The 11,989-nt window shown below is 41.2% G+C and overlaps 1 protein-coding gene across 1 annotated transcript; it reads left to right on the forward strand.

Annotated features, from left to right (window-relative positions):
• Positions 1 to 814: 814 nt before the first annotated feature.
• On the forward strand, positions 815 to 11,830 carry PPP2CB (protein phosphatase 2 catalytic subunit beta). The gene is made up of 7 exons (XM_083593941.1): positions 815 to 1,246; positions 3,958 to 4,167; positions 4,317 to 4,490; positions 5,750 to 5,839; positions 8,763 to 8,924; positions 9,960 to 10,078; positions 11,172 to 11,830. The coding sequence occupies exons 1-7, from the start codon at positions 1,145 to 1,147 to the stop codon at positions 11,242 to 11,244; spliced, it is 930 nt and encodes a 309-aa protein (XP_083450067.1). The 5' UTR covers positions 815 to 1,144; the 3' UTR covers positions 11,245 to 11,830.
• The last annotated feature ends 159 nt before the right edge of the window (positions 11,831 to 11,989 follow it).

Raw genomic sequence — 11,989 nt, forward strand, 5'->3', positions numbered from 1 at the left:
CTCATTCAGTGCTGAAGGGGCTCCTAGAACAGTTAAAAGCGGTGCTTAAAAAAAAAAAGAGCACACATTAAAATCATAGAACGTTATTAGAAACCGTGGCACTACTACTAAAAATTTCAGGACATTTAGAAGGCCTCAGTAAATAATAAACTCACTGAATGTTCCAGAGAGTTGGTTTCAGGGAAGTCTTGGGACACGGGAAGAAGGATTTCAAATATGAGGCACCACCATAAAAATAAAAATGTCCAACTTGTTTAAGAACAAGCTTAACAGTATTTGTCAGCTCCCTGGACGATGAAAGAAAAAAGGTGCACGTAGTGGGCTCCTTCCCCAAACTGCACCCTTCAGGCTGTGGCGGACCTACAATTTTGGGGCCCCACAGCCTGAATGGTCATTGGGGGGGGCATCTTCAATGGGGTTCTTCCATGTCAGATCACCACAGTTAAAAAATACATTTCAGATTTTGCTTAAAATTGCTGTGCTGCCCACACTCCACCTTCACAACATCTGTGCTCCTGACTCAAAACTTCAGGATTACTGAAATACAACAACAAACCCCAATTTGAGTTTTTGTGACTCAAATTGGGTGTACCAGGACCCCCCCCCCCAAAAAAGTACACTAAAGCCGCTTCTGGGGGCCCTCGGGGATTAGGGGCCGTGAAGCTTAAGCTTCCTTCGTTTCATAGTAGAAGCGCCGCTACCTTCGCGAACGGAGCAAAGGCGAGGTAAGAGGGCAAGTTCTGCCCTCCGAGCGATAGGTGGCGCTGCGGCCGGCCCGTTTCGCCGGAAGCGCCTTGACGTGAGGCGGAAGTGCGCAGCGCCGCCGCCGCCGCCATTACACGGTGCCGGAGGGAGCGAGGGGGTGAGGGACTTGAGGGTGAGGCTTGGGCCTGTGTCGCGCGCGCGCTCTCTAGGCGGGCCGTTGGGCTTGTGACCGTTGGTCCGGGCCTCCCCCTCCCCTCCCCCTCTCTGCCCCCCTCAGTACCGTTGGCTTGTCTTTCTTTTTTCCTTCCCCCCTTTCCTTCCTTTTTTTCTTCTTCCTTCTTTCCCTCCCTTTGGGCCGGTCCAGCCTGGACCACGCCGCCCTGGCCACGCCGCCCGGCGCTGCTCCCTTCTCCCACAACTGAGCGGGCGGCTGGCCAGAATGGAGGACAAGAGCTTCACCAAGGAGCTGGACCAATGGATCGAGCAGCTCAACGAGTGCAAGCAGCTGAGCGAGAGCCAAGTGCGGAGCCTCTGCGAGAAGGTGCGTGGCGGGTGAGGGGGGGGGTGGCGGCCCGGATCTTACCGAAATAAAAACCGAACATAGATCTGAGAGGATCACTAGAGAGAGAGGAAGGAGGGGGGGAGGTGAAAATGACTCGGGCAAAAGGTTTTGACTTCTCCCTTTGCCAGTAAAACGGGTCCTGGGAAACCAAGGAGACAGTTTTGAGAAGGCTAAAGGTGGAGAGAGTTCTCTGGAAAGGGCTGCCAAGGCTGTGTAAAAGTACCCCCCCCCCAAAAAAAAGACATTTGCATATAGCAATTAGATTAAAATCGAAGCTGACAGCTGACAGTCGTCGAATGAAGCTGGTGGAGTATATCAATGTCATACTTTAAACCTAGGCTTTGCCTTTCTTGGACTGTGGCTGTCTCAGCTCCCTGCGAATTTCTCTCCATTCTCATCCTTCTTAGCACTGTTAAGATCTTGGTGCCTGGGGCCTGGTTTGAAATCTTGCTGTGTTCCTGGCAAAGGGCACTGTGGGATTGTAGGGAACGTTACAATTCGCTCTCCTCCTCCGTTGCAATTCACTCTTCCCCGCACGCTTGTGGGGAGATGGAAGTGTTGCGAAGGGTGGGGGCCACAGACAGATGACCGCAACTGTATTGTTGTTTTTCCCCCAACAACAACAAAACAAAAACCCAGGATGCTCTCAGCACCGGATTTCCTGCAGTAAGAGGTTGCTTTTGCCACTCTTACGCATGCTGACCCACAGAGTACGCGTCCACAGCAGCGAGTTCTGTTATAATCCAGGTATGAGCCACAGTACTGTATCACCCCAAGTACTCAGTGGATGATTCAGTGCTTATGTGGTCACTACATTTTGAATGTATGTATCAGAGATTTTTTAGAGCGTTGTGCAAAATAGCACTGCTTTGTTAAAGTGCTTTGTCACTTTGAAGAGGAAAAAATGGCTTTATGACACAGTTCTGTATATTCCTTTACCTCCATAGCTGTCAGCGTTTCCCTTTTTTTAAGGGAAATTCCCTTATTCCGAATAGGATTCCTCGCAAGAAAAGGGGAAGGTTGACAGCTATGCTTTACCTCCAGTGATGGTGTTATCCTCACTGTTTTGCACACCCTGATCCAGAAAATTTTGGAACATTCTAGTTTCTTTATCCGAACTAGGTTACTTGCTTTTCCTTCCCCATACAAGGTTGAATACAAAGAAGCCTGATTGAATTTGACTTCTTTCAGAAGTTTTGGACAGCTTCCCTCACAGAAGGCTTCTTTCATGGCTCTAGCTAGCCTATGAGAATATAGAGTTAACAGTGTGATCCTATACTTACCTGCTCAATGGGAATTACTCCCAGGTAGGTGTGTATAGGATTGCAGCCTAAACAGTACAAATAATGTTTACATTTTTATTTTTGTTAGGAAAACAGGTATACGTGCTTTCCACATATTTCAATAATGTAAATTATTGCAGTGCTCTGTATAATTGGATATAGAACTATCCCCGCTTTTCAACTAAACATTCAACATCCATTAAAGGTAAAGGTACCCCTGCCCGTTCGGGCCAGTCTTGACAGACTCTAGGGTTGTGCGCTCATCTCACTCTAGAGGCCGGGAGCCAGCGCTGTCCGCAGACACTTCCGGGTCACGTGGCCAGCGTGACGAAGCTGCTCTGGCGAACCGGCACCAGAGCAGCACACGGAACGCCGTTTACCTTCCCGCTATAAAGCGGTACCTATTTATCTACTTGCACTTAAGGGTGCTTTCAAACTGCTAGGTGGGCAGGAGCTGGGACCGAACGACGGGAACTCACCCCGCCGTCAACATCCATTACACTTAGCATTATGGACGTAGTTGCCCAGCCACCAGGAGTGTGACTTTGAAAGCTATGTAGTTACAGCCAAGTGGGAGCCACAGGAATCCCATAGTTTTGTGCTTATTTCTTATCTTATTTATCATATCTTAGTTTATTGGTATGTCTTCTGAAATCAGAATTTTTAAAAATGCAGGGCTGAATATGTTTATGTAATCAGAAATATACATAAATTAGTGCAAAAACATTGAAGCAATGGCTTCCAGAAGACCACATTTCTAGCACTTTTACCACTAAAATTTATACATAAATGAAGGATTTCCATGATTTATGGAATTGAAATGAGATTAACATTATTTAATCCATAGTAGATTATATATTTTAACTTCTTAATAATGTTTGCTGCTGCTAGTAATGATAGGTCTGGAAGTGGAGTGCACCTAGGATAATAGTTTTAAGAATATTGATTTTGCTTATCAGTACAGTTTTTCCTGGAGTTGATAAACACATCCTGAAGTGTCAAGCAAGTGCTTTTTGAACATTGTAGGGCCTTGCATTTGTTGAAATAGGGGTAGGGCTTTGGGATTTGGTTGGTGATACTTGCAAACGGGAGATAATAGGTAGTTCCTGAACACCTGGAAAAATCCTAAACGTTATGCCAGTTGTGACTGGTGCCCATTGGGACTCGTAGGGCAGACTTCAGGGAGGCAAACAGTAGGGTGGAGCCATAACCAGTTACAGGCAGAGCCAGTTGATTCTAATTTTGCCCCCATCCTCTTTTCTGTTGAGTTCAACAAGGAGTTCAATTCAACACTGAGATTGAGGACAGTCACTAGATCTTCTGTTGCAGCAGTTTTTCTTTACATTTGCATAAAAAACTGACTATATTTTGGTTTCAAATCTGATTGGTTGTTTTTTCTCATATTAGGCTAAAGAGATACTTACAAAAGAATCAAATGTTCAGGAAGTACGTTGTCCTGTTACAGTTTGTGGAGATGTCCATGGTCAATTTCATGACCTTATGGAGCTCTTTAGAATTGGCGGGAAATCACCAGACACAAACTATCTCTTCATGGGAGATTATGTTGACAGAGGCTACTACTCAGTGGAAACTGTGACTCTTCTTGTGGCATTAAAGGTAAGGTTTGTAGGTTCTGACTCCTGTGGTTTTAGATTAAAATATGCTTAGTAAACATTTTGCAATGAGATAAGCTCCATGCCACCTGGAGTATAATGGTGATACCAGCTGGTGGATCATTACAACATGTGTTTGTTCTTTATGGCTAGGTGCGCTACCCAGAACGCATTACAATTCTGAGAGGCAATCATGAAAGCAGGCAAATTACACAAGTATATGGCTTCTATGATGAATGTCTACGGAAATACGGAAATGCCAATGTTTGGAAGTATTTCACAGATCTGTTTGACTATCTTCCACTTACAGCTCTAGTTGATGGACAGGTATGATACTATTATTTTAGTGATACTCATAAAAAAGCTTGGCTTCACTAAACCTGGAAACCATTGCCAAGAACGATGCAGATGTGTGGAGGGGAAAGGGAACTCGTGACAGCCCAGCATTCCATCCCATATGTGGTTTTGCCTTCATATTCAGTGGTAATAGTAATGCCCTGTACTAATGACGTAAATTTCGTGTCCTTAATTTGAATTGTTAGGTGTAAAATACATATTGTTTGTATTTTGCAGATAGCACTGTGAGGTGTGAAACATACTTGTGTATGGAGTTCAGAAACTCTAGTTTAAGAAATGTTGATGCTTTTTGTTGATGTAGAACAAAAAAAAAGAATTAGCTATTAAGTAAGCTACAGAACTTTTCACTGTGCAAAAAATTGATCGCTTACTGGTGCTATTTGAATTGGAATTTAAAATGAGTTTGGCTTGCGTATAGAAGTGCTTATGTAACAAAAGTTTTATTGGTTGAAATGACCCTTCACGCTAGAACAAAGGAGCAATTTTAAAAAGTCCTAGGATTTTGATACCCTTTATTTCCCTCCTCTAGATGATGCAGATAGAAGGGGATTGTTGAAATGCTATGATATCAACTATATTCACAGAGGAGGCAGAAATTGTTTTTGTTACTCTTTGCGCTGTATTATGCGGGCTTAGATGTTAATGCATTGTGCTACTAAATTGATTGCTTTTGTGAAACTTGTTTGGGTTTACTGACAAACTATGTGGGTGCTGATATATTGTGATTATTATTAACCATAGTTAATTGAATCAAGGCAGCTTCATAAACTGGCTTTTTGTTGACTTGTTTCAAGAAACAACTGTTAAGATTAATTATAGCTTGTCCAGGTTTAATACAAGCTGCGTTTAGAGCAGAAGCAAAACTTCTAAACTCCTGGCAGCTGAAGAGGATGGGGGAGGGGGGAACCTTAAGTTTGAGGCTCACTGCAGCTTATTATTGTAACCCTAAACAATGGTTTTAGTGTTGCGTCTAAAGTGGCCCGATGAAAAACCTGTTTCAGGTGATCACACAAGCTGGTGATTTTAATCTTTGGTAGAAATTTCTGTTCTCCCCTTGTGCAAAAACTGAGAAAGAAAGAAAGCAACACACAAGGCTCATTGTCAAGTGCATGTTGCGACAGTAGCATAAGAATTGGTTCTTGGTATCAACAAATACCTCAAGCGAATGAAGAATACAACCTCTTGGCAGTGCAAATAATACATTTATTCTGGTTCTTATTCTTCTTCAGATATTTTGTCTCCATGGAGGTCTTTCCCCATCTATAGATACACTGGATCATATTAGAGCTCTTGATCGTCTGCAGGAAGTTCCACATGAGGTAATATCAGTGAAAATACATTGTGACTCAGAGTATACATTGAATGGCAAATATATACATTAAATATAGAATAGGGTATGGTATCATATCTTTGAACTGAATCAGGCAAATATAATAGCTAGACAAAAGGGTTGCAACATGCAGTTGATCAGTTAATTGATTAAAAAATGTGTTGGTTGCCTTAATTAGTTTGCAGATCTTTAACCTTTAAAATTATTGTTCATTCTAGTATTTATAAAAATTGGATGCAGTCCTAGTTATGTACTTGAGTAAGTTCTGTTGATCTTTGTGGGCCTTACTTCTGAGTAGACATGTATAAAATTGTACAGTATGAGGCATTCCCTGTTGCATGTGTGTGTGGAAATACCTTTTAAAATTTTGCAAGCTCTGATCAATCTTAAAAACCAAGAGTTTTCTTCTACAGTACTATTTTTTATGTATGAATTTAATTGGATGGCTAGAAAATGAACAGACCAGAACTTCTACTTTATAGTTTACCATAATAGGGTCTGTAAGAACAAAACGTCTGCACAGCTTGGGTGTCATATCAAGCCCTGAATTGGTGGTATAGATGCTTTGTTCCAATAATATTTTTTCAGCTCTCCCTAAATTCAAAGATCTCATGGTGGGTGACAATATTTAAAATGATAATAACACATCTAGTTACTTAAATGAAAGCAGGTAAAAATGGGGAATTACGTTTCACAGTGTGAAATGTAGCAGTGGGCTAATATTCATAAATGCCCAGCCTAGTGTTGGAATGTCAAAAGCATTGGGGCCTGATTTATTTCCAGGAGGAAGGCATTTCATAGTCAGGATGCCACCACAGAAAAGGCCATGGACCACATATCTGCAGTACTTCTTGACACAGATGTTTCTCAAATGGTTTATTATGTGCACTCATGGCAGTGATACATGACTCATTCATTTGCACTGGATTTTAGTCAACACAGAATGTGCTTGGATAACAACAGTTCTGTAGCAACTGGAGTTGCTCTCCTGTAACTTTACAAAGTGGCTAGTACATTGCTGCAGCTGAAATATGTTTTAAAAGAGGAAGACTAGCTTTTTGAAGAGGTTGAGAATTTGTAGATAATAATAATAGTAATAATAAAATTTTATTTATATCCCGCCCTCCCCAGCCAAAGCAGGGCTCAGAGCGGCTAACAACAGTAAAATAATACAACATTCTAAAATCAATTCATTATAAAATCAGTTTAAATCAAATTAATGGCAACCATTGGGCTAGAGTTCTGTGAGGATTACCACAGGAGGGGGTCAGGCTGTGGCTTGGCCAAAAGCCTGGTGGAACAGCCCTGTCTTGCAGGCCCTGTGGAAAGATGTCAAGTCCCGCAGGGCCCTAGTCTCTTGTGACAGAGCGTTCCACCAGATTGGGGCCACGGCTGAAAAAGCCCTGGCTCTGGTTGAGATCTTCTCTAGAAGTTTATAGTTGGCTCCCCCTTTCCTAAACACTTTGCATCAGGATTTAGCATCCGCATTCCAACATACGTAGGAAGCACAAGGATATGTGGACTGGTCCAGTCCCCAGCATCTCAGACACACCCGGCTTTTCCAAGTTAAGCAGGGAAATCTCAATGAGAATTCTAAACGTGCTTGAATAAGTGAGGATAGAAGCTCATTCAGACCTTAGTGAGGGTGGGTGGAGTAGACAGAGTCATGCAGGGACCTTGGTAGACATGATGCCTGAATGGGGCTATTGTCTTGTATAAATTGAATTATTCTGGGCATTTGTAAATAATAATTTGGATGTCCATACATGAATTGAAAATTGGGGTGTTAATTACTTTAGAAAGTTGAGATTATCCCTGTAACCTGGCTTTGAAAGTTTACCGCATGCCGGTACACACACTTGGTTTAGAATGTTTTACTATAAACTGTGCATAAACTTTCTGTAGCTCTGTTTTGTTTGAGCTGCAAGGTAGATCATGGCTCCTTTCTTCTGTTTGCACCACAATGACTATGTAGTTTAAGAGAGACACAGACGTGCATCTACAGTGCTATATAGTTAGAAGGTACATTTTAAACTGATGCTGATGTCATGCAAAGTTTGCTAGATGAGTCAGTTCTGAGATTATGCATAGCTTTCACATTGGATGGTTGTAGACCCTTTAACTAAAACATTTAATTTGTGTGCTTGAAGCTGGAATTATGCCTAGGTACTTTGCATGCAAAAGCTGATCTTGCAGGATCCTGGCATCCCTCAGCTGTTCTTTTGGATTTTCCTTCTTTGTTTAGCTGTCATCTGGTTTCCGTTCTTCCTTTTGGGAATTGCCTTAGTTTTTCTCAGTGCCTTTACTGCCTCTGGTCCTTTCAACCTAGTTTTCATTTCAACTGAAATTACACTTTTTCTTTACCAATTTTCTCTCTAAACAGCACTGTGGCTTTTCTGTTCAACTTGATCTTTTGCCAGATACACGCACAATAGTTCATATACTGGTGATGTTCATTTATATTTTCCTGTTTTTTTCCTAGTATCCTTTTTTCTATTTATTATTTTTTCATCCTGCTTTTAGTTCTTCTGTTCCATCTGTGTTTGTTTCTGGTATTATTTTCTTTTTGGCTTGGAATGTATGTATTTTGTTTTGATGCTTTTACTTCATACACCTCTTTGTTTGCCAAATTCATCTGCTAAGTTTCTCATCACTTTTACAGCGGGGTTGGGTGATTTTTTTCTATTGATACTGTTCACTTCTCTGATTTTCACACTTGTTTTCTCTAGATAGGTTTCATTTTCAAATTCCTGAAGACTGTAACAAAAAACTTTTCCCATTTCTCTGTAAAATGTTTTTATTAAATAGAATATGCAATATACTTAAGAGATCCAGGAGCTTAACACTTCTTAGATTACCTTTTGCAATATTTCCCCCCTTATGTAACATATTGTACCATTTTCTTTGAACAGGGCCCAATGTGTGATCTGTTATGGTCAGATCCAGATGATCGTGGTGGCTGGGGGATTTCTCCACGTGGTGCTGGCTATACATTTGGTCAAGATATCTCTGAAACATTTAACCATGCCAATGGGCTTACATTGGTGTCTCGTGCTCACCAACTTGTAATGGAGGTATAATTACTCTGTTGCACCTAGCCACCTAAGGCTTAAAAATGAAAGTCTGTCTTTTTTGGAAAGAAGGTTGTATAGTCTCAGCATCTTGAATTTTTATGCCATGTAGTAGGCACCAAAAACGTTCTGTATCTTAGAAGGTGTAAATTAGTATAGTATTCATCAAGAATTATCAGAACAATATTCAGAGTAAATAAAAATGTTTACACGTGTCACAAATATATGGTTCAGTTAACTTTATTTGCCAATGTGCCAGTTAATCTTGTAATATTAATGTCTCTGTGACTGATTTTAGTTTATACTAAATTACTTTTAAGGGGACATTTCAAGTGAGCATCCTACATTTTCCAATTTGCTAGTGGCTAGGGTTTGATAATTCTCCACGGGTTACAGAGAACGTTTAAAGATGTAAAAATTGGTGTTTGCATTTGAACATAATTAGCATTCATTGAGATAGTGCAAAGCATGTTTGCTCTGACTCTGAAATAGTTTGTTTTGTACCAGTGAAAATATATAAAGCAAGGTAGGATGCATTCCTAAGGTGGTGGGGAGGGCGAGTCAAAGATGGTCTTGCTGGGCTTGTGCCAGCACTGTGAAAGGGAGGACAAAGGGAGCAGTCTTATGCTACTCCGTCCTTTCCTTTTTATTTAAACTATTTCCCTACCATTGGGACCTATGCAAGGGAGATAGAAAGGAATAAAGTTTTCAGCTCCTGGGCTGTAGTTTAGTCCCTGGTGTGGGACTTGGAAGGCATTAGATCAAAGTATTTTGGCCTATCCCCAGCATGTCTCTTTATCACCTCTGATCAGGGTAGAGCAAGAGTTGTGGAAGTTTCAGCTATGCGGAAGGGGAATTTAGCGTCAGAGCTTGCTTTCTGCTGCCAGAGAAGGGAATTAGATGCTTCCTATGACCCCTGGATCTTCCTCCTAAGGGTCATGGGATTACTGGCCTTACACCTTTTAATCTAGTTACAGCTTTTTAAGAAGAAATTGGTTGAGACTTTTCACTGAAAGCATTTTCTTCCCCCCACTGCAGGGTTACAACTGGTGTCATGATCGGAATGTGGTCACCATTTTCAGTGCACCCAATTACTGTTATCGTTGTGGGAACCAGGCTGCTATCATGGAACTAGATGACACTTTAAAATATTCCTTGTAAGAAACATGAGCTTGTTTTAACAATGGGGGGGGGGGGGTTGCAAGGGGTAAAGTTCTCTGGCTTGTGTTACGTGTTGATGAATTCTATAGAGTACACCACTTTTGCAGTATGAACTCTAGTTTACATATGCTGGAAGCCTAGTTATGGTTTAGCACAAATGTGTGGACTCGTGGAGAGGAGATTGCAGCCATTTTGCTCCTTTCCAGTTGTTTTGCTGCTGCACTGAGCGGGACAAAGCTTGGCTCAGCATGTTGAAATCTGGGCTCGGGGATTAGCTTATCTGGACAAGCTACAAGCCCTAACCCATAGGACAAACTTTGGTTACAGCTTGTGGTCAGGCTGCAGAGAGCTAAACCACAAGCCTGAGTTTGGGTGACGTGAAGTTATGGCTTAGTTCAGTAGCAGGCCGGGGCGGGGGATGGACTGCTCACATTCCAAGGCTTAGTGTGATGTGCAAACTAGGCCTTAATGTTCAGAAAATGATAGCTAAAACATAAGTAATATTTTTGAAACTGTATGTTAAAGAATACTGCATTTTGTTTTTAACATCATTCAAGTTGAATTGCTACCTCGTCTAATCAAGGAACAGGACACATTAATTTGGGAATTACACCACAAAATAGTCACCTTCAATGTAGGGACAGAATTTTAAACAAATCATGGTTAAACCTATGCTAAATGAGTCCATTTTTATTTCAGTGGAACTTCTCCCGCTCAAGCCCTAAGAGAGGGTGAAAGTATGGGAAATGATGACTGAAATATTGATAACGTTCGTTGCAGTTAATAAAAATACAATTTCCCTTTTTTGATTCAGTGTTGCATACCATTTAGTGAAAAATGGGTAATTGTCTACCGTAGTCAAGCAAGCACAAACATTGTCCTCTTGAAATCCTAAACCCTTGGCTGAAATATTATTTTCAGTTTTGGCAAACCTGAATGATCTTTATTGGCCTAACATTCTGCAATAAAATAGCTTAAGAATGGAACTCATGGAAATGAGAGTGGGGAGAGAACAGGTATGGGATTTAATTAATAAAAATGCAGCAGTTAATGCAACAAAGCACTTAATCAGCCTTTTCCTTTTAACAGCCTTCAATTTGATCCAGCGCCTCGCCGTGGAGAGCCTCATGTTACTCGGCGTACCCCAGACTACTTCCTATAAACATCTCTTCCTCAGCCTGACCTTGATCAGTAGTAGTACACCTGGCAATTTTTGAAAAGCAACAATTTGTGATAAGTTGAGGTCTGTCTCAGCGTAAAGCCTCTTCATGGACCAAACTGTGCCATAATGAGGATGACGAGCTTTTGAGCACAACTTCAGATGGACTTCAACGCACTAATCAATCCTTTATCAGCCAGTCCAACAGCCAGTTTGCCTGCTGTAACTATAGTAATTGTTTTCTTCTGGACTATTCAAAGAGGAAAGGTAACTAACAAACTCATCTCCCTGTCATGCTTACTTGTAAATTTTAGTTGTAGTGTTTAACTGGCATGTATTAACATTTTGAAGTTTAAGAAAAATGCACAAACTAACTTCCTTCTTACGCCTATCGCCCTCTATTTTATTGACATAAGTAACTTAACTGCAGAAGAAAGTTCCTCTTGGGAGTATGTTGTCATAAGCTTTCCCTCCATTTAAGCTAGATTACTGTTCTGTGTTGATCCTACCTTTTTTCTGTATATTTGTCAAAGTGCTTGCATCTTATTTGATGTATTTGAGCAAATAAACTTGCAGATCATTACTCCAATCAGATGGGTACACTGAAATGAAATAATTTCTCTTTCTCATTCATTATAGGGGATTTATCAGTTGTTGGAATACTGCTTCTTGGCATTAAATATCTGGGAGCTAAACACGTAGGACCAGGGCCACAAACATAGCATGAGACTGTTTGCACTCACTCTTC

The sequence above is a fragment of the Podarcis filfolensis genome (assembly GCF_964270895.1).
Source record: "Podarcis filfolensis genome assembly, chromosome: 17".
Taxonomy (NCBI): Eukaryota; Metazoa; Chordata; class Lepidosauria; order Squamata; family Lacertidae; genus Podarcis; species Podarcis filfolensis.